Raw genomic sequence first — 23,315 nt, forward strand, 5'->3', positions numbered from 1 at the left:
GCGAGCTCAGCATCCCACCGGCCTAATCAGCCACCCGGGCCACCCCGAGTCCCGCCCCCCCCGCGCCTCCTGGCCAATCGTGGGCATAGCAAAGGTACGGTCAATTTGCATATTTGTCTATTATTAGGTAGGATTTTTGGGACACCCTACATTATCAGTAGTATTTAGAGCAAAACTAAAAGAGAAGCAAACAAATGGAGGACTGGCATAAGCTAAACATCAGGTACCAGTAATCATTAAATTTAACTTAGTTTTCCCCTATTCCTACTTTTAAAGAAACATTTGATTTTCTAGGTGCCGAAATATACCTAGTAATTTGGGGTCAAAGGCCTTTAACAATCTGGCCATAATAAAACTATCACTACTGCTATTAGAGAGGTGGTATTCCACTGTGAGAAGGGGTATACCACTCTGGAGACAGACTGCCTGATTTGAATCCTAGCTTTACTAATTACCAGCTTTATAACCATGGGAGGTTATTTAACTGCCATGTGACAGTTTCCTCCTGTAGAAAATGGGGATAATAGTAAGTATCTCATAGTGTTGTTTATGAAGATCAAATGAGTCCAATTTATAAAAAAAACCTCAAACAATACCGACTATTATTCTTTTTCTTTATTATTACCAGCATCACCACCACACATAACTAGCTAACCTTTATTGAGTGCTAAGTATGTGTCAAGCACTGTTCTTAGTGCATTACATATTTTAAGTTATTTAATCCTCTCAACAACCTAAATAAGGTAAATATTAATATGACCCAAACTTTGTTGAGAAAGATACAGGCACAGCAGTGTTAAGCTACTTGCCCAAACTTACATAGTGAGAGTAACCAAAGAGCAAATATACACCAAAGATAAGATACACTCCGCTCTCTCTTTCAGTCTTTTCTACTGAACCTTTTCCCAAGGGGACATAGACACCAGCAATCTTAGATTTCTCCGTTCCAAGGTTAGCAGGATGGGGGGCGGAGCATTGGAAATGACAGTAAGACTGTTACTTGCCTATATTACACACAGACAAGAAGACCTATTTTTCCCCAGGTATTTATACCTCCTTCCCCTTCCTAATTATAAAAATACATCTACACAATGGAATTCTACACTGCTGTAAAAAGGAATTCTTACCATTTGCAACAGCATGGATGGAACTAGAGAACATTATGCTAAACGAAATAAGCCAGTCAGAGAAAGATAAATATCACATGATTTCACTCATTTGTGGAATATAAGGAACAACATAAAATGATGAACAAAAATCGAACCTGAGACATAGAAGCATCGAACAGACTGTACAACCTATGAGGGAAGGCGGGGGCTGAGGGGGTAAGAGATCAACCAAAGGACTTGTATGCATGCATATGAGCAAAACCAATGGACACGGACAGTGATGGGGCGGTGGTGAGGGCTTGTGCTTGGGGGAGGAGGTGGCAGGGGAGAGGTCAATTGGGGGAAAAAAGGAGATTCATGCAATACTTTAAACAATAAAGGATTTAAAAAAAAAAAGAAATCACCTTACCATTCCTATCTAGCTATTTTGAAAAATCAGGAATGAGTATTGAATTATGATCAAATTCTTCTACAATGCCTATGAAATAATAGTGCTTTTTAATATTTTAATTTTGCTGTGACACATTTTACTCATTTTCAGAAACAAAGGTAATTTGCTCATCAAAAAATACATATTCACATTATAAAATACAGAAAATAGTTCTGTGAATTTTAAAGGAGGCATTGTTTAAAAGTTAGTTTGCAAGAATTTCCACTAATCACTCTAGACAGTCCCTTGTTTTTAAAAAAAGTTAATTTTTACAAGATATTTTAAAAGAGAATGTACCTTTTTTGTTTTGAACATTTAAGGGACATACAAATAGGATGGAAAAAATTTTAAATTATGAGTTTCTTCACAACAAAAAAAAAGTATTAATGGGATTTTGAACATTTGGAATGTTACTAGAATTTCTAAAAAGTTAAAAATTTTAAACAATTAACCTAATTTTGATGCTTCTATACTCATAATCTGCTTTGCTGAAATCTGCTACTATATATTAGAAACTTTGCTGTTGGCAGAGAGTCTTTGTTAAGTGCTCTATGAACTATGTTAGGTAAGCCTGGCTTATGTTAGTATTACAAAAGATGTGATTACCCTTTCTGTCCGATCAGCACAAAATAATCGAGTGTGATGTCTCTTCTGAACTACAATGTAGGTTATTCCAGGTTGATAGTCTTTCTCCAAACTGATGCAGGCTTCTCGAATTGCTAGTAGTTCATAATATAATACCTAGAGAAGATGAAATGACATAGCCATTCTCTTATACAGACTTCAAAGTAAGATAATTATTTAGTCTCAGTATTTCTTAATGTCATCAGTTACAGCTAAATATACCTCTATTTCATCTTAATTATAATCAGAGCACGGTCTTAACAATCAAGGCTTCTACATCCATAGTAAATATTTTAAAAGGGAAATCTAAGGAAGCATCAAATTTTGACTTTGGGAACTCTCAACTTAATTAAGGTTTCTAACTTCAGAACTATATACCATATTATAAACACAGCATCTGATTTAACCATAGTATGATGAGATCCCAGGCAACCAACCTGCCTAAACTGTCCCTCTGAAACACCATCCCGATAAAAGATGATACGAGTAGGTTTGAACCGAGTTGACTTATAAAATTGAATGAGAAGTTCTCGGACCATGGAGGCCAAGTCCTGGATGATCTCCTGTCGGGGTCTCTGAACTCGTACTGTAGCACAGTATCTGCTTGGGTGGGCATCCATACTACCTACAACCTAAGTTGGAAAAGTAAAGAAAAATGAAAATTAAGATAATCAAGACTACATGATTATGAATTTACTGCAATTAAAAAATTGAAAGAAAGTACATGGATTTCATTTAAATTTGTATTTTATTATAACCTTACAATTTACCACTGTTCATTTGGAGGGTAATAAAAAACAGATCGCCCTAGCTGGTTTGGCTCGGTGGATAGAGCGCCGGCCTGTGGACTGAAGGGTCTCAGGTTCGATTCCGGACAAGGGCATGTATCTTGGTTGCAGGCGCATCCCCAGTGAGGGGTGCGCGGGAGGCAGCTGATCGATGTTTCTCTCTTATCAATGTTTCTAACTATCCCTCTTCCCTTCCACTCTGTAAAAAATCAATAAAATATATTTTCTTAAAAACACGCACACACACACACACACAAAAACACAGATCATTCCCAGTGAAGAACTGAATAAAAGACCCAGTATAGGGTAAAAAATTATTTTCCTATAAGAAGACTGTACTTTACATTTAACAATTAGATTCTAATTTTTAGATGTTGCCGGTAGACCTAATGATTAGTAAGGGGAAAAAAGAGACAAAAAGATGTATATAACGAGAATAAGAGAAAGAAGATAAGTAAAAAAGAGGACCCATGAAAACCCTTAATTTCTCTTTATATCTTTTATACTTTAGCAAACCACCCCAGAAGCCATACTGAAGACTCTGGCATCATCTTAGAACTGCTATGATTTATAAATTTTAAAAGAATTTTACTTCTATTACTGCAATGTCCTAGACCAGAAGGCTTGAATCCATGGTCAAGTATTCCTGCATTGCATTTGTGTTTTCTGTCTGGTCTTGAGAGAAGCTAATCTTGGTTTTGAGAGTAGCTATCTGAATTTTCTCTTTTGTGTCTTGTTTAATACTGTTATGTGTTTGGAGCAGAGGAAACTCTGAAGCATGAACTTGTAAGTGCACCATGACTATAGTCACTTACAGACCTATTGAAGCATGATCTCTGGAACCTGAATATTTTAAAAAAGTCTAAACATCATTCTAGGCTGAGAACCAGCTTATGGTAACTGTGCTTCTCTCTCTTCCAGGGTAGTATTTATACCAAAGTCATGCTTCAAAATGGAACTCTGCAGTGCACCCAATGTTCAATGCAGCATTATTTACAGTAGCCAAGACATGGAAACATGTCCATCAATGGATGAATGTTACTATCATTTTCAAAGATAAGTAAGGTTTATCGGATTGTTAAAACTTAAAATTTATGTAAAATTATACTAGATAATAAAAAATATAAACATATGAAAGTTGACTTTCTCTTTATCCTATATAATCCTATATAATAAAAGAGTAATATGCAAATCAACTTAACAGTGGAACAACCGGTTGCTATGACACGTACTGACCACCAGGGGGCAGACGCTCAATGCAGGAGCTGCCCCCTGGTGGTCAGTGCACTTTCACAGGGGGAGCACCAATCAGCCAGAAGCCGCTCACAGCTGGCCAGCGCAGTGGTGGTAGCGGGAGCCTCTCCTGCCTCTGCGGCAGCATTAAGGATGTCCACCTAAGCCGTCAGTCGGACATCCCCCTTGGGCTCCCGGGCTGCCAGAGGGATGTCTGACTGCCATCTTAGGCCCGCTCCCTTGAGGAGCGGGCCTAAGCCAGCAGGTGGACATCCCCTGAGGGGTCCCAGACTGCGAGAGGGCGCAGGCCAGGCTGAGGGACCCCCCCCCCCCCGAGTGCATGAATTTCCATGCACTGGGCCTCTAGTATATTTATAAAAGTGGTTTCAAAGAAAATATCATTAAAATTAAAAAACTTGAAATCAAAATGGTGATCTTTTAAACTTTAGATAAGATAAATCTGCCTAATGACACTCACAGCAGCAATAGAAGGCTTCTTCCCATCACCAGCTGGTGGATGAGTGACATCTGCTCCCAAAAAGATCACTGGTTGCTGGAACACAGAAGGTCTTAAACACAATTTTTAAAAGAGTTAGATAATTCATTTTTTTAATTACCCATTTATCTGTTTCACACTACTGTAACAAAACTGCAAGTTACTGACACAGCACAGAGAAGGTCCTATACAGACAGCTTCATAGGCCTGAAATACTGACAGCTTTATTCTCTTAATTCATGAATCCCTGGCCAATGAAGTAAAAGCTGCCCCAGTGGGTCTGTCTATCCAATGTCTTATTCAGAGCAGTCTTCTGCCTTAAATGGTGGTGATGGTGGTTGCAAAGGGAAACTGCTGCCAGCATTCTTCATAATAGGCATTAAATGCTAGACTTCCTCATATTAATCCACCATTTTGTATCAATCTTTCTTTAATGTACTTATATTTTAAGCTTATGTAATCTCTCAAGGCGAAAAAAGATAATTAAACTATACACTGAGAGAGATTATGGGAGTCTACTACTCTCCTGCCCATGGCCAAAAATATAAATTTGAGTAACGTATAGTTAACAGTTATAAAGTAGCTAGTTCATTTTATCTCTGCAACTATATCCTTTAAGTGATTATTTCTTAGTTCTTGGGCTTGTTGATAACATTCTATATTCATCTCACTTATGAATCTCTTCTCATATTTAATAGGGATAGGAAGTAGAGGCAGCAAGGAAAAATAGGGAAAAAAGAGCTTTATGTCAAACACACATCCTTATTGTAATGCTTATCTGTGTACATAGTGGTCAAGATATTCAAAAAAGCCTTAGCCACTTCAACTATTAAAAGAAACCTGCTGTTCAGTTCTCCAAATAACAGCCTCTTCCCCAGCACCTGTTTCTAAGTCATTAGTCTTATACTTTCTAAGAGTTTAGACATGATGGCGATCCACCAGTAACATCCATTGTTCTACTGACTGCAGCAGGGGTTGATATGCTTTCTTAACTGATAAAATGAATTGACATCCCCTTGCCCATCCCCCACCATCCATTCTTCCCTCGCTTCCTCAGTAAGTAGACTTATAACTTAAGTTGTAGATGACTAGCAAATAATGAGAAAATTCTGGGCTCTCCGGTAAGACATAAAGCTCTCTATACTTTCCAGCTAGGCAAGAAGTATTTTGCATACTAAATGAGAATGGAAGTGAGCCAGGGAGGAGGGGGGGATTTTCAAAAGGGAATTTTTTAATCTTGCTAATTAAAACTCTTTTAATTTTTTGCCAAAATGTCTCCTTATCTCCCATGACAGGATTCATCAAAGCTGTTTCTAAACAGATTTTAGATATAACAATATAGAGAAAAATTAAGCTAAAAAATAATATTTTATCAAGCAATTGGCTTCACTTACCTTTGATGAGGTACAAGAATATTATTGATCCCTCCGAGTTTAACATTTATCTTTAGGCACAGATTTGAGAGAGTTTGAGGGGATGTTTTTATTACATTCTTGACTTGAACACACTGTGTAGCCATACCCAAAAGTGTATCTCCTACACGTTTCACCTCCGCTATGGAACAAATGCAGATACCTCTAATTAGAAAAAAGGTTGAAATTCACTGAAAATTAAGCTACTGTGTTTCTCCCCTTTAAATACATTACTGTATTACAGGGCACCAAAAATTCCACCAATACTAAAACAATGCTGTTAAAACTTAATGTATATTGCTTTGAAGATCAGCTTAAGCATTTACTGATAATTTTTCGACTGTTTTTTTTTCTTTGTGCAAAAATGTTTATTTTTATAACCCTGAAAACACTACAACCACAATAACTTAAAACCATACAGAGTAAATATATAATCCCTTGTTAGCATTTTACTGTATTCTCTTCCAGTAATTTTCTCATTTATATGATTTTAATGCAGTTATAATCCTGATATATTTACAGCTTTTAATCCTATTCTCCAAGCTTTAATTTAAAAAATACAGAGGGACTACAGTGTAAAGAATAAAAGGGCCCTGTTCATTTCCCTCTCTCTGCCATTATAACTACCACAAAGAGTTCAGTGTACTTAACTTCTTACACAAAACACATGGGAAGCATTTTAAAATAAAAATTGAGAACACACTATACATTCTATTTTGCAACTTGTTATTTTCACTTAATAATATAGTGTTCTGAATCCTTCCTTATAATAGAGAAACATGCAAATTGACCGCACCTCCGCTACGCCCACGATTGGGCCGGTGGGAGGCTGGGGGGGCGGGACTCTGGGTGGCCTATCAGGCCGTTGAGAAGATCAAGATGGCGGCGCCCAGTCCTTTTAGTTCCGGGGGTCCCTGGGGAGATTGCTGCCCCGGGGAGGCGAGACCTGGCTGCCCAGACGCTCAAGAGGGTCCCTGGGGAGATCGGCAACCTGGGGGGGCATGGCCGGGCCCATCCAGCCGCTCCCGGGGGTCCCTGGGGAGATCGGCAACCTGGGGGGGCATGGCCGGGCCCATCCAGCCGCTTCCGGGGGTCCCTGGGGAGATCGGCAACCTGGGGGGGCATGGCCGGGCCCATCCAGCCACTCCCGGGTGTCCTGGGGGAGATAGGCAACCTGTGGGGGCGTGGCCGGGCTCATCCAGCCTCTCCCGGGGGTCCCTGGGGAGATCGGCACCCCGGGGAGGTGAGGCGGGACTCGCCCAGCCACTCCCAGGGTCCCTGGGAACATTGCAGGCATGTGATTGCTGAGACCCAGACCAGGCCTCTGGCCACAGATTCATAGCTTTGCGGAGACCTAGGGCAGGGATCTGCCTCATCTGCAGAGAGACAGAGGTTCTGCAGTGCCCCCAAGACGTGGGTGGGCCCAGCCAGGGATCAAGGGGCATGGAAGGACTCCTGGCAGAGGGGCAAGGACCCTCACCCCTGAGGCGGGGGTTGAGGGGTGGTGCCACCTCAGTGGAGGGGTGCTGCACTGCAGGGTACTGGACTGACTGACGTGATTCAGAGAAGCTCCCAGTGCTAATGGGCCTCGCTCAGGCGGCCTTCACACTTCAGAGGCAGTGACTCCTGCTCCTGCCTTGACCCAAAAGCAAGCTCGCTACACCCTGCCCCATAGCAGAGCATGCCTAGGCAGTGAGTGGGAAGCCTTCCACCTGCTTTGGAGAAGGGGGGGCAGTAAAGAATGGGGGGAGAGGAAAGAATGTGGAGCATCCGCAATGAAGAGGTGCTTGAGAAAGAGGCTCGGTAGCCTGACTGGAAGGTTTGTTCTGTTTGCTGGGCCGCTGCCCCTTAGGAAGCGCAAAGAGCATGGCTCTGAGGGCTTCCTGTGTGCTGAGTCAAGTTCCACAGCCAACTGGAATTGGCCTCAGTTTCCTGGTCTGTAAAATGGATTAAGCGTGTCCCAGTGCCTTCACTGAGCTTTAATGGCCAATTGAGATACTATATAAATAAAATGAGGGAAGAATTGAGAAAGAAAAGGAAGGACAAGCAACACAAAAGAAAGACTGAAAGGAACCTGTAAACCCATTGTCACTTAAATAGGGAATATAGTCAATAGTGTTGTAATGATGGTGTGATGCCAGGTGGGTACTAGAAATATCGGGGAACACTTTGTAAAGTATATGATTGTCTAACCACTATTCTGTAACTAATATAAAACCTGAAACCAATACCAAATAATGTTGAATGTAAAGAAATGAAAATTGGAGTGAAATTTTTATAAATTTCAAAGTTTAAATAAAAGCTGTAAAGGAAGGAAGGGGAGAATAAAAAGTGTTTTTCATTTTGCCACTTCATTAAAAAGACAGTTGTCTTTATATGGTGCTTTTATACTTTTCTAAGTCATTATCTCATTTTAATTTCCGGGCAACTTAAAGACAAGATAAGTATTCACTCCACTATTCAAAGAAAGGAAATCTTGGTGTCTGGTCCTAATGATTCAATCGTCAAGCCCTTATTGTAAAGCAGGGTTAGTAAAATTTTCTGTGCAGGGTCATATCTATACTAATAAAAGCCTTGGGGGTGATCAGGCCAGCAGGGGAGGGTATTTGGGGGCAATCAGGCCCGCAGAGGAGCAGTTAGGGGGCAATCAGGCAGGTAGGTGAGCGGTTAGGAGCCAGCGGTCCCGGATTGTGAGAGGGATGTCCAACTGCAGGTTTAGGCCCGATTCCACAGGGATCGGGCCTAAACCTGCAGTTGGACATCCCCAGAGGGGTCCCATATTAGAGAGGGTGCAAGCTGGGCTGAGGGACACCCTCCCCAGTGCATGAATTTCATGCACCGGGCCTCTAGTCTCAATATATAGATTGCAGTTATCCTTTAGCTTATTTCGGTTCTCATTATTTCAAATGATGCTGTGGATAGTATCCTTGTATATTTATTTTTGTTTGGTTGTGTAACTATAGCCTCAGAATAAATTTCTACAAGTAGAACTGAGAGTTAAAGATATATGTATTTAACATTTTTAAACATGCTAACAAATTGCCCTCCTTAAATACTTATTAATTCATTCAACAAATATTTAATGTGCACCTAATCCATGCTAGTACTGTGCAAGGCTCTGGATATATAATAGTGAGTTAGCAGAGACACTGTTCCTGTCCTCACAAAACTTAGTGTAATCATAGAAATAGGCATTAATTAATTAAAACCCATAGGCCTGTACAATACAAACAATGAACCTTAACAAACTGTGGACAATCTATATTAATAAAAGTCTAGGTGGCCCTCACACCCTCGTGCGACGCCCTTACATCATCACAAGATGGCCACCACAAGATGGCCTGCAGGGGAGGGCAGTTGGGGGCGAACAGGCCAGCAGGGGAGGGCAGTTGGGGGTGATTGGGCCGGCAGGGGAGGGCAGCTGGGGACGATCCAGCCGGCAGGCAGAAGTGGTTAGGCGCAATCATGCAGGCAGGCAGGCGAGTGGTTAGGAGCCAACAGTCCCAGATTGTAAAAGGGATCCCAGATTGGAGAGGGTACGGGCTGGACTGAGGGATACCCGCCCCATGCTCGAATTTCGTGCACCGGGCCTCTAGTATATTAATAATAATTTATCAATATTGGTTTATTAAAAGTACCACACCAAGATAGTATTAATAATAGGGAAAACCACGTGCAGGGGAGGGGAACTTTATATTATATCAGTGATGGCGAACCTATGACACGTGTGTCAGCACTGACACGTGTAGCCATTTCTGATGACACGCGGCCACATGCCGAGGATGAAACATTTGCTGCTCCTGAGGATGAAACATTTGAGACTAGAGTCTTGGAGTTAGTTTTTTCCTCAAAGTGACACACTACCCGAGTTATGCTCAGTTTTTTGGCGAAGTTTGACACACCAAGCTCAAAAGGTTGCCCATCACTGCATTATATAGTTCCTGTATATAGGAACTTTACATTATCTACTCAATTTTTCTCTAAATCTAAAACTGTTGTAGAAAATAAAATCTAGTTCTTTTCCTCCCTGGCTCCTTGAAGATCAGTCGCCATCATATATGACACAGTTAACTATTTGGAACAGGAAGTTCATGACCAACAAACTACTTCAGCGGAAACAAATGGTCATTGACATCCTTCAACCTGGGAAGGCAACAGCATCTAAGACAGATATTCGGGAAAAACTAGTCAAAATGTATAAGACTACACCAGATGCCATCTTTGTGTTTGGATTCAGAGTTCATTTTGGAGGCGGCAAGACAACTGGCTTTGGCATGATTTATGATTCTATAGATTTGCAGGACATGGCCTATATGAGGAGAAGAGCTCAAGAAAACAGACAAAGGAACACAAGAACAGAACGAAGAAAGTCAGGGGGACGGCAAAGGGCAATGGCAGTGCTGGCAAAAGTGAGCTGAGAATTGGACAGTAGAAGGAGTAAGGATTCTTCAATAGCATCCCAATTTACAGATTGTGCAGATATTTCATGAGAAGATTCATAATCTAAGAACTTTTTAAAAAAGGTGGCTCTCTCTGCAACTTCTCTACCCCCTTCTCCCAGGCATTTTCCTTGCCTCTCTCTTTTTTCCTAAGCTCCAATGTCCCTTCTGTAACTTCTTTCCTGAACCTCTTTCTTCTAGGCTCAATTATTCTACCTCTGTGACTTTCTAAATAAAATTTCTCCTAAAAATTAAAATAAAATCTATTAATTAAAAAAAAATCACTCTGGAAGCAGTGTAGAGAATGGACTAAAAGGAAACTAGAGGGAAAGCAGAGAACAGTTTGGAGGCTGGTAATACCAACTTTCCTTCAAATCAACAGTGTATGAGAGTGTATATTTATTCATATCTTTGCTAAAAAAACTTATTCTAGTTCATATTTATTTTTTTATTTATATTTTTATTGATTTCAGAGAGAAAGGGAGATATAAATATCAATGATGAAAGAGAATCATTGATCTGCTGCTTCCTACACACATCCTACTGGGGATTAAGCCTGCACCCTGAGCATATGCCCTGACCAGGAATCGAACTGTGATCTCCTGGTTTATAGGCCAGTGCTCAACCACTGAGCCATACCCACCAGGCAGTTTATATATTTTTTCTTTTTTATTAATCCTCATCGGAGGATATTTTTCCATTGATTTTTAGAGAGAGTGCAAGGACAGGGGAGAGACAGAGAAAAACATCGATGTGAGAAAGACACATCAATTGGTTGCCTCCTGTAAAGTCCCGACCAGGGCTCAGGATGGAGCCTGCAACCGAGGTATGTGCCCTTGACTGGAATCAAACCTCAGACCTTTCAGTCCACAGGCCAATGCTCTATCCACTGAACCAAACTGGCGAGGGCTCATATTTCTTTAATGACTAATGAGGCAGAGCATCTTTTATAAGATAATCAACCATTTGTTTTTCTGTTTTATGTCTCGTGTCTTTTTTTTAGTTTTAGTTTTTTCCTTACTGATTTTATAAATTCTTTTAGTTTAAGCCCTTCTGTATTTTGTCACAACTTAAATATCTTTTTAATATTATAACCATCATTTAAAATCGTATAATATTTCATCAACATACTATAACTTACTCATTTAAAACCAATCCTTAATAGTTTTTAAATATCATTACAAAAGTTTTGTGCAAGGAGATTTTTCTTTCCTTTGAATACATTTTGGAATTAGAGATACTGAACTGTAGACTAAAAACACATTTTATACTTTTTTGATGGTAATGATGCTATCAATTTCTATATTCCTTGCATATTCACAAGCACTATTGTAATATTTAAATACTAGAGGCCTGGTGTATGACATTTGTGCACTGAGGGGGAAAGTCTCTCAGCCCGGCCTATGCCCTCTTGCAGTCCAGGACTCCTTGGGGTATGTTTGCCTGCCGGCTTAAGCCCAACCCCTCCTTACTCCCGCCAGCCGTGAGCCCGGCTTCTGGCTGAGTGGCGCTCCCCTGGTGGGAGCGCACTGACCATCAGGGGGCAGCTAAAGCGTTGAGCGCCTGCCCCCTGGTGGTCAGTGCAAGTCATAGGTGACTGGCTGTTCCACTGTTTGGTTGATTTGCATATTACGCTTGTATTATAGAGGATATTTGCAAATTTAGTAGCATACAATTTTTATTTTAACTTTTACTTACTGATTTTACTGGGAGGAGAAAGAAATGTCAATTTGTTGTTCCACTTATTTATGCATTCATTGCTTGATTCTTGTATGTGCCCTGACCAGGGATCAAACTTGCAACCTTGGCATATCAGGACAATGTTCTAACCCAGTGGTCGGCAAACTCATTAGTCAACAGAGCCAAATATCAACAGTACAACGATTGAAATTTCTTTTGAGAGCCAAATTTTTTAAACTTAAACTTCTTCTAACGCCATTTCTTCAAAATAGACTCGCCTAGGCCATGGTATTTTGTGGAAGAGCCACACTCAAGGGGCCAAAAAGCCACATGTGGCTCGCGAGCTGCAGTTTGCCGACCACTGTTTTAGGTCATTTACATATAAACATTTATCTAATCCTTACAACTACCTTGTAGAGATTAGTTATTAGCATCCCAATTTACAGATAAGAAAACTAAGGCTTAAGTAACTTATCCAGATCACACACAGGTACTATATCTGGCAGTACCTGGGTATTAAGCAGCACAGTCTACCTCCAGAATCATAGTTTGACTCCATAACCACTATGTTATACTGATAATCAAGTTATCAATGGCATTTAAAATTTTTTTTTTTAAGAGAGAGAAAGGAAGGGAGAGGGAGATCAGTAACATTTTTAGTAATAATTCTTCCCTTAACCATTGTTTTTTGTTGTTGAACTGAACATAGCCTCAAGATTTTACTGTCATACTAGAAGCCCGGTGCACAAAATTCGAGTCCCTTAGCCTGGCCTGCACCCTCTCTAATCCAGGACCCCTCAGGGGATGTCCTAGACATCCCACTTGCAATCCGGGACCACTGGCTCCTAACCGCTCACCTGCCTGCCTGCCCAATCACCCTGAACTGCCTCTGCCTGCCTGCCCGATCGCCCCTAACTGCCCTCCCCTGTTGGCCTGATCACCCTTAGCTGCCCTGCCCTGTTGGCCTGATTGCCCCTAAGTGCTCCCCTGCCAGCCTGATCGCCCCTAACTGCCTCTGCTTCGGCACCTGCCACTGTGGCTTTGTCCCGAAGGAGGACTGGATGACCGGAAGATGTCCGGTCTATCTGGTCTAATTAGCATATTACCCTTTTATTAGTATAGACTAGAGGCCCGGTGCACGAAATTTGTGCACGGGGGTGGGAGGTGTCCCTCAGCCCAGCCTGCACCCTCTCCAATCTGGGATCCCTCTCACAATCCAGGACTGCTGGCTCCCAACTGCTTGCCTGCCTATCTTCCTGATTGCCCCTAACCGCTTCTGCCTGCCAGCCTGATCACCCCCTAACCCAGGGGTCCTCAAACTTTTTAAACAGGGGGCCAGTTGACTGTCCCTCAAACCTTTGGAGGGCCGGACTATATTTTTTTTTAAAAAAAAATATGAACAAATTCCTATGCACACTGCACATATCCTATTTTGAAGTAAAAAAACAAAATGGCAAAAACACCAGGCGGGCCGGATAAATGTCCTCGGCGGGCCGCATGTGGCCCGCGGGCCATAGTTTGAGGACGCCTCCCCTAACCACTCCCCTGCCAGCCTGATTGATGTCTAATTGCTCCCCTGCCAGCCTGTTTGCCCTCAACTTCCCTCCTCTGCCGGCCTGGTCACCCCTAACTGCCCTCCCCTGCAGGCTTGATCGCCCCCAACTGCCCTCCCTTGCAGGCCTGGTCCCTCCCAACTGCCCTCCCCTGCTGGCCTGATCACCCACAACTGCCCTGCCCTGCTGGCCATCTTGTGGTGGCCATCTTGTGTCCACATGGGGGCAGGATCTTTGACCACATGGGGCAGCCATCTTGTGTGTTGGAGTGACAGTCAATTTGCATATTACTCTTTTATTAGATAGGATAGAGGCCTGGTGCATAGGTGGGGGCCAGGTGGTTTGCCCTGAAGGGTGTCCCAGATCAGGATGGGGATTCCCTTGGGGCGTGGGGTGGCCTGGGCAAGGGGCCTGTGGTGGTTTGCAGGCCGGCCACGCCCCCCGGCGACCCAAGCGGAGGTCCTGGTATCTGGTATTTATTTATCTTCCACAATTGAAACTTTGTAGCCTGGAGCGGAGCCAAGCCTTCTGCTCGCTCCGTGGTGGTAGCCATTTCTGTTGGGATTTATGTATCTTCCATAATTGAAACTTTGTAGCCTTAAGCGGAGGCCAAAGCAGGCCAGGGCTGCAGAAGCTTGGCTTCCTCCATCGCCGGGGGCAACCCTAGCCTCCTGCTCTCTCCAGCTCCGTGGCTGCCGCCATTTCTGTTGGGATTTATTTATCTTCTATAATTGAAACTTTGTAGCCTTAAGTGGAGGCCTAGGCTGGCCAGGGTGTGCAGATAGCTTGGCTTCCTCCATTGCCGGGGAACCCAAGCCTCCCTCCCGCTCTCTCCATGGCCACAGCCATCTTGGTTGGGTTAATTTGCATGATCGCTCCTGATTGGCTGGTGGGCGTGGCTTGTGGGTGTAGCGGAGTGGTGGTTAATTTACATATTACTCTTTTTTTTTATTGAGGTATTATATGTGTACATATCTTACCATTACCCCCCCCACCCCTACTCTTTTATTAGATAGGACAGTAAACAAAATATGAATTTTAGAACTGGATCAGTTGACCTTTTCTCTTGTTATCTCCTCCCAGTTCAAAATGCTTGCATCTTTTGATAGCCAGCATTCTCTTAGATCTGCAGTTGGGCTCAATGCATTCAAGCCTCAGCACAATCTTCTTGTAGTTTTAGCCTTTTTTGCAGAAAACTGGTTTAGTCTGCCCACCATAGCCACTCTGCTTCCCATCATAATGCCACTTTCCCTGCATATAACAAAGAACCCTTGCCCTACTTGTATTGTGTGGTAACCTTGTGGGGTTGATGCTTGCCACACTTCTTACAGAATGTCTGGTGGTTTTATGAACGTTCACTGTGTTTGTGAAAGCACTATTGTCAGGGAAAGCTTAACCATTGTTTTATAATGCCTACTTTAACTACCAAAATTCTTTTTACCGGGTTTCTTCATAGACCATTTAGTTTGCTCTACTGATTTGTCTTTTAAAAATAACAATACATGGTTTTAAACACTGTAAACTATAACATTTTTAGGATATGTTTTAGCATCATTCTAAAAGGAACATCATATACTTGAGGAAAAATGCAATCTTAAGGTATTCTTACCATACACTGGTGTCTTCCCTGGCAGGATGACAATAATGAGCTGTAGTCCAGAGTACGTGTTCTTAAGATGCCGGAACATGGGCTCCACGCTGTCTGCCCCCTGCGCATATTTGCAAAAGCAAGGCTGGCCCTGGATGGGCATTCCTGCATCTTTAGAAATCTTACGCAATTGGTCCGTGAAACCCCTAGAAGGAGTAATCACTAAATATAAAACATTTGTCTAATCATCAATACCTACAAAGTAGTAATAGAAAGTTTGGGAAGGGAATGGAGAATGAAGCAAAGATTAATGTGCTCCATAAATGAAGAGGTCACCAGACTACCAATGTTTAGGACAATGTGGGTCAGTAATCTATTTTGCAAAGTAACACTACTATACAGTTGTGTAGCATTTTGTAGTTTACAAAGGGCATTAGTAATAAAGTGTGCTGATTAAGAAAGAGCTCAGCTCTAGAGTTACCAGTTCTGTTACTTATTAGCTTTGAAATTTTAGGCAATTTTCTTCAGTTTCTTTCATTTGTAAAATTATTACTTCCAGGATAGAGTTTGTGTGCAAATAAAATGAGATAATATACACAAAGCACTTAGCACACTGCCCAAGACATGGTAAGACCTTGATAAATTTAAGTTACTGTATATTTTCTAAATTGATCAAATTTCATAAGAAAGTGGTAGGTCACACACACACAAAAAAGTGGTAGGTCAGGTATTATTCCCATTTTATAGGTCAGGAAACAGTTTCAGAGACATTAAATATTTGGCCAAGGTCAAATGGTTAGATAAATGGCAGTCAGAACTTTGACCTAGTCCAGATTTTCCTTCCATAATATTAGCTTTCTCAGAAAAGATTAAAAAAAAAAAAAAAAAAAGCCAATACTTAAAAACAAATGAACCAGGCAACACTTTCAAGTATTTTTACCCACACTGAAAAAAAAAACAACCCAAAAGACTAATAATTTCATATTCAACCAAAATTCTCCATTTAGCCTAGGATAAATGAATAATGATGTTGAGGTATTTTTTTTGAAACTTATTTATTTATTTATTTAATTATTTATTTATTTATTTATTTTTTAAAATTACTTTATTGATTAAGGTATCACATATTTGTCATCACCCCCCACCCCCATGATGTCGAGGTTTAACAATAACTTTATTTGTTTTAAAAACAAATAAGATCCTCAGTCAAGGATTTCAGTTATCTTTTATCAAAAACACTCTGATTCCATTAGGGCAGAGATAAAGTTTGTAGGAATCCTCTTCTTCTTCTTGAAAAAATTGGAGGATTTTTCTTTGGTTTCTAGAGGTCACGTAAAATAATCGTAGCATTGTAGTTAAACTGTCCTATGACATTTTACTTGAAAGCAAGAGGATAAAAACTTTAGAGAAAAAAATAGTAAGTGAACCTTAAAACATATATTTAGATATTTGGAGCTAATAAAAAGGAGTAAACAGAATTAAATAAAAACATTTTTATTTTTCACATAAGGAAACAAGGTAAATTCTGATTTGACCTGGGTAAATTGGTCTCTAAGTCACTCAAGAACTATTCGTTATGGGCATACTGTATAGCAGGGGTCCTCAAACTTTTTAAACAGGGGGCCAGTTCACAGTCCCTCAGACTGTTGAAGGGCCGGACTATAGTTTAAAAAACACTATGAACAAATTCCTATGCACAGTGCACATATCTTATTTTGAAGTAAAAAAACAAAACGGCAAAAACACCTGCATGTGGCCCGCGGGCCATAGTTTGAGGACGCCTGCTGTATAGGATCTATTAATAGAGATTTAAATTAGACACTAATCATTTTATTAAGAAAATTAGATTCTAGAGGGGAGATAAATTTAAATAATTATAATATAACTAGAGGCCCAGTGCATGATAGAATCATGCACGTGTAGGGTCCCCTACATGCTTTCGCTTTTCGCGGTGGAGCTGGGTGCCTGTCCGCTGGTGCCGGAGCAGACAGGCACCCAGCTCTCCCACTGTTGATGGTCTGCGGCCGCTGAGGGGGGCTACCCTGCTGTTGAGAGGCGCAGGGGGAGGGACTCCTGCCCCCTGTGCCTCTCAACGGCCGCTGAGGGGGGCTGCCGCGGACACCTGGCTACCCTGCCGTTGAGAGGCACAGCTGGGTGTCTGTGGCAGGCCTCCTCAGCGGCTGCGGATCTGGACGTCGAGAGGCACAGGGGGCGGGAGTCCCGCCCCCTGCGCCTCTCAACAGCAGGGTAGCCCCCCTCAGTGGCAGCGGATCCGTGCCTCTCAATGGCTGGATAGGCCACCCCGAGTCCTGCCCCCCAGCCTCCCGCCGCCCAATTGTGGGCGTAGCGGAGTGATGGTAATTTACATGTTACTCTATTATTAGATAGGATTTTATTTTATGCAGAAAGTGACAAGTGTAAATAAAGAGGATATTAATAAATTCGTATTTAGAATTAAGAAATTATTTCCAGAATCACAAATCACAGAAGATTGAATAGTATTTATTATTATTTTTTCTTTCTTTTTACCCTCATCCAAGGACATGGTTTTTTATTTTTTAAATTTGATTTTAGAAAGAGGAAGGGCAAGAGAGAGAGAGAAAAAAAAATTGATGTGAGAAACGTTGCTCCAGAGATGGAACCCAAACTAGGTATGTGCCTGACTGGGAAATCAAACCTGAAACCTTCTGGTGTACGGGATGATGCTCTAACCAACTGAGCCACCTGGCCAGGGCAGAATGAATAGTATTTAGATGAGCAGAGATAGTAAAGAGTAGCATAAGTGGAAATGGAAAACAATACCAGGGAAATATACGAAATACAGTGCTTGCCCTAGCTTAGTGGTCGGCAAACTCATTAGTCAACAGAGCCAATATCAACAGTACAACGATTGAAATTTCTTTTGAGAGCCAAATTTTTTAAACTTCTTCTAATGCCACTTCTTCAAAATAGACTTGCCCAGGCCATGGTATTTTGTGGAGAGCCACATTCAAGAGTCCAAAGAGCCGCATGTGGCTTGCGAGCCGCAGTTTGCCGACCACGGCCCTAGCTTGTTTGACTCAGTAGGTAGAGCGTTGGCCTATGGAACAAAGGGTCCCAGGTTCGATTCCGGTCAAGGGCAATGCCCAGGGTTGCGGGCTCGATCCCCAGTAGGGGGTGTGCAGGAGGCAGCCAATCAATGATTCTTGTCATTGATGTTTCTCTCTCTCTCCCTCCCCCTCCCTTCCTCTCTGAAATCAATAAAAATTTATTAAAAAACAAAGAAAGAAATACAGTGCTTCAGTTTTCTGTCCAAATATGTAAAAATGAAATGACTTAAGAGGCAGGTGAATTATTTGAAATGTCATACTGAGTTTTAATGTTATTCTTTGTCAAAGAGAAGTCTGAAAGTTTTGGAATGGGAGTAGTCACAAGAGGAACTAGCGCTCTTTCACAACAGCACAGCTCCTCAAACAAAAGTGACAGCAGAAGCCTGTGAGACTGCCAAAGGCCCAAAGACCTGAGAGTCCCCAAGGAGAGAAGACAGAGAAGAAAAGTCAACATGATAAAAAGGAACAAGGAAGGCAAGAGTGGAGAGAATGTCAGAAATAAGTCATTGTGCCCTAGCCAGTTTGGCTCACTGGTTAGAGCTTTGGCCTGCAGACTGAAGGGTTTAATTCCCAGGCAAGGGTACCTCGGTTGCAGGCTCGATCCCCGGCTCTGGTTGGGGCACATGGGGAAGGCAACCAATCGATGACTCTCTCACATCCATGTTTCTCTCTCTCGGTCTCTCTGCTCCCTTTCAACTCTCTGTAAAAAATGGAAAAAATATCCTTGGGTGAGGATTAACAACAACAATAAAAAATCTATAATAACAAAAGCATAATATGCTAATTAGACCAGACGTCCTTCCGGACGACCTTCTGGATGAAGTTGGGGTGGTGAGGGAAGCCCGGGTCCCCGATGCCAGAGGGAAGCCGGTGCCGGCAGCTGGGGGAAGGAAGGCCTACTACTCTTGCATGAATTTCGTGCACCGGGCCTCTAGTTTAAAATAAAAGCCCGGCTGGCATGGCTCAGTGGGTGAGCATTGATCTATGAACCAGGAGGTCACAATTCGATTCCTGCTCAGGGCACATGCCCGGGTTGTGGACTCGATCCCCAGTGTGGGGCATGTAAGACATTGCAGATGTTTCTATCTCTCTCTCTCTCCCTCTCCCTTTCTCTCTGAAATCAATAAAAATATATATTTTTTAAAAAAGTAGTCAACTGTATCTAATGCTGCACAAATTCTGAGAAAAATAATGGCTGAGAAGAGACCATTAGAACTGATAAGCACAAAGATACTGGAGATCTTCCAGAAACCAGTTTCAGCAGAGCATTAAAATTTCTAGGAAGGAGAAAGAATGGAAGCCTTGGAAGCCTGAGAGAATAAGTTAGGTAAATTAAAAACTGATGATGTTTTAGTTTATTTCAAATTTACTCATTCATTATTTTTTTTAGAGAGAGAGTGGAAGGGAGGGGGAGAGACAGAGTGAGAGAAACATCATGTGAGAGAGACCCATTGATTGGTTGCTTCCCGTATGTGCCCTGACCAGGGCTGGGGGTTGAGCCTGCAACCGAAGTACATGCCCTTGACCGGAATGGAACCTAGGACCCTTCAATACGCAGGCTGATGCTCTATCCACTGAGAAAAACTGGCTAGGGCTATTATTATTTTTAATCCTCACTCGGGATTTTTTTCAACTGATTTTTTTTTTAGAGAGAGTGGAGGAGAGGGAGAAATGGGAGAGGGAAACATCGATGTGAAAGAGATACATTGATTGGCAGCCTCCTGAATTCACCCCAACCAGAGCTGGGAGGATTGAGCCTGCAATCGAGTATGTGCCCTTGACTAGGAATCTAACTGTAACTCTTCAGTCCATGGGCCTATGCTCTAACCACTGAACAAAACCAGCCAGGGCTTGTTTCTTACAAATTTATCTTTTTTAAAAAAATATTTTTTATTGATTTCAGAGAGGAAGGAAGTGAGAAAGAGAGATATCAATGATGAGAGAGAATCATTGATCGGCTGCCATCTGTACACCCCACACTGGGGATCGAGCCCACAACTGGGGCATGGGCCCTGACTGGGAATCGAACTGTGACCTCCTGGTTTATAGGTTGATGCTCAGCCACTGAGCCATGCTGGCTGGGCGTTTCTTACAAATTTAAGAGAAGATTCCCTTACAAATTGAGGGAAAAAAACTGGGGAAGAGGGAAAATGGTGGAGATGGAGGCCAAACATTGGAACATAAGGAAGTTTAAATGAGGAGTTAAGCCACTCTTTCAAGGAACTCAAATGAGAAATAAGAATCTTATTTAATACTCACTATTATCTCTATTCTAAAAAGGTAAAAACTGAAATATAATGAGATTAAAAAATTATCCATGGTAATAAAGCTAGGAAGTAGCAAAGTTGGGAATTAAACCTATTTGCCACTACAGTCAATGATGCTCCTGCTATACCACCTAAGCTAGTCTATTAGAATGCCTACAAGAATGAATTAGTGAATTTATGATGACTAACAAATTCAGGAATCTTCATCAAAATATAGAGAAGAAACATTTTTAAAGGCTCAGTGATTAAGTACACGTCATACTGAGGCAACATTGGTTAGAACATTAGCTGAATAATTTAAAACTGAAATACAAAATTTAAAAACAAAACGGTTCCAAAGCCAAACTAATGACAAGACTTACTTCAGTATTTCTTCTCTGCACTGCCTCTGTGTGGCAAAACAAGCTATAGCCCACATTTTGATTTCAACTCCTGTGTGGAACTGTTTCCCTCGCATGTCCCATACTCCATGGCTTGGTGTTGCTACTGTCCGATTCTACAGAAAAAGGAGAAACAGAAACACAGCAAAAAAGAACAAACACTTAATAGAGTTTATTTCAATAGCTGATATATATATATCTAATATTCTACATGGAATAGGTTATTCTAAATCAATATTATATTTTTAACATAGAAAAACAAAAATTCTACTAAACCCAAGCGAAGACACCTTGAAACAAAAAAAATGTTGAAAACAATAAAACATTTTCAAATTCCAGACTTAGACATCTCCATACATAGAAACTGTTATGTTTATAATTAAAAACTACCAAGAGGTTTACCCGTCCTCCATACTGGAGCATAGGTGCTGGAAGTACGCGTCCAGTTACATGGGCCATTTCATCCCGAACTTTAAATTGAAACTCCTGAACAAACGGATCTGTTTCATAATTTGCACTTCTTACCTAAGAACAGAAAGTTAGTAGTTACTTAAAAAAAAAAAAAAAATTCCTCCAAATCTCCTGCTTTACATATTAGAATTCTCTATTTTTTTGCTTTCACTGTGTCAACGTGTTTTACAATAAGTCTCGTTAATGGTACCCTAATCTATAGAGCACAGAATCGTAACCTGGGGTTCACAGATCATAAATGACTGCAGGAAGTCTGTGAACCTCCTGGTAATTTATAGAAAATTTAAATGTATTAGGTTGAATAATAAGGAATTTAAACTATTTATGGCACACGAAAATGGTAATTTTATATAATTAAATATATTTTGGAGAGGGTGGTCTAGAGATTGCAAGAGAAAGAAATACCTAGCCTAAAATATACTATTAAAATTACATAGAATAGCAAATATTGATAATTATTTTTCCTCTAATTACTATGGCTTTCTCCCAATTATTTGATTTATAATTTATATAAAATTTACTTAAAGCCCAGCTGGTGTGGCTCCGTGGTTGACCGTGGGCCCATTAACCAGGAGGTCACCGTTTGATTCCCGGTCAGGGCACATGCCTGGGTTTCTGGCCCGATCCCCAGTAGGGGTGTGCAGAAGGCAGCCAACCAATGTTTCGCTCTCATTGATGTTTCTATCTCTCTACCCCTCTCTAAAATCAATAAAAAAATGTATTTGAAAAATTTACTTCAATATTTTCAGATAAAAAGTACCATGTTGCAAAATTTACTTAATTGGATACACTTGAGACAGATAAGAAAGCCAGTACGAAATACAGATTATAATTTTTATATATATCCATACATATAAAGAATCTGTCATAATTCAGTGTAGACTTGGATCTCAGAGTGCAATTCATGTTTATAGCATGATACACACACACACACACACACACACACACACACACACACACTAGAGGCCTGGTGCATTAAATTGGTGCATGGGGCGGAGGGAGGGTCCCTCAGCCTGGCCTGCACCCTTTCGCGATCCGGAATCTCTAGGGCAGTGGTCGGCAAACTGCGGCTCGTGAGCCACATGCGGCTCTTTGGCCCCTTGAGTGTGGCTCTTCCACAAAATACCACGTGCGGGCACGCATGTACAGTGCGATTGAAATTTTGTGGCCCATGCGCAAAAGTCGGTTTTCGGTCTCAAAAGAAATTTCAATAGTTGTACTGTTGATATTTGGCTCTGTTGACTAATGAGTTTGCCAACCACTACCCTAGGGGGATGTCCGACTGCCGCTTTAGGCCCGATCCCACAGAGATCCCTGCGGGATCGGGCCTAAACCAGCAGTCGGACATCCCTCTTGCAATTTGGGACCGCTGGCTCCTAACTGCTCGCCTGCCTGCCTGATCGCCCGTAACCACTTGCCTTCCTGCCTGATCGTCCCTAACGGCTCACCTGCCTGCATGATCACCCCTAACTGCTCACCTGCCTGCCTGATAGACTCTAACTGCTCACCTCCCTGCCCGATCACCCCTAATTGCCTCTGCCTTGGCCCACGCAGCTGCGGCTTTGTCTGAAAGAATGTCTAGAATGACATCGGGAATGATGTCCAGAAGGTGGTTGGGCTGTCCGGTCTAATTAGCATATTATGCTTTTATTTTATTAATATATATATATATATATATATATATATATATATGTGTGTGTGTGTGTGTGTGTGTGTGTGTGTGTAGTGTGTGTATTTACTTGGTCTCAGGGTAAAG

The 23,315-nt window shown here is 41.6% G+C and overlaps 1 protein-coding gene and 2 pseudogenes across 7 annotated transcripts in view; 1 reads left to right on the top strand and 2 right to left on the bottom strand.

Moving 5' to 3' along the window:
* Window positions 1-23,315, bottom strand: part of AGO3 (argonaute RISC catalytic component 3) — a 120,002-nt gene that overhangs the window by 16,162 nt on the left and 80,525 nt on the right. For 3 of the 5 annotated variants that reach the window (XM_079778121.1, XM_079778119.1, XM_079778123.1), the window contains 7 exons: window positions 21,479-21,613; window positions 21,071-21,204; window positions 15,374-15,558; window positions 6,075-6,234; window positions 4,663-4,753; window positions 2,601-2,795; window positions 2,146-2,280 (listed from right to left, as the gene is read on the bottom strand). In XM_079778121.1, the coding sequence (XP_079634247.1) occupies window positions 2,146-2,280; window positions 2,601-2,795; window positions 4,663-4,753; window positions 6,075-6,234; window positions 15,374-15,558; window positions 21,071-21,204; window positions 21,479-21,613 (1,035 nt within the window). The remainder of the gene's footprint in view (window positions 1-2,145; window positions 2,281-2,600; window positions 2,796-4,662; window positions 4,754-6,074; window positions 6,235-15,373; window positions 15,559-21,070; window positions 21,205-21,478; window positions 21,614-23,315) is intronic. The other 2 variants (XM_079778120.1, XM_079778122.1) reach the window with 2 other exon arrangements.
* On the top strand, window positions 9,782-11,760 carry LOC307102552 (small ribosomal subunit protein eS24-like; annotated as a pseudogene). The gene has a single exon. The product of its transcript is annotated as a small ribosomal subunit protein eS24-like (transcript).
* Window positions 14,003-15,218, bottom strand: LOC307102709 (large ribosomal subunit protein eL42-like; annotated as a pseudogene). The gene is made up of 2 exons: window positions 15,206-15,218; window positions 14,003-15,122 (listed from the first exon to the last, which is right to left on the bottom strand). The product of its transcript is annotated as a large ribosomal subunit protein eL42-like (transcript).

Source organism: Cnephaeus nilssonii, assembly GCF_951640355.1.
Source record: "Cnephaeus nilssonii genome assembly, chromosome: 7".
In the NCBI taxonomy this organism is placed as follows: domain Eukaryota; kingdom Metazoa; phylum Chordata; class Mammalia; order Chiroptera; family Vespertilionidae; genus Cnephaeus; species Cnephaeus nilssonii.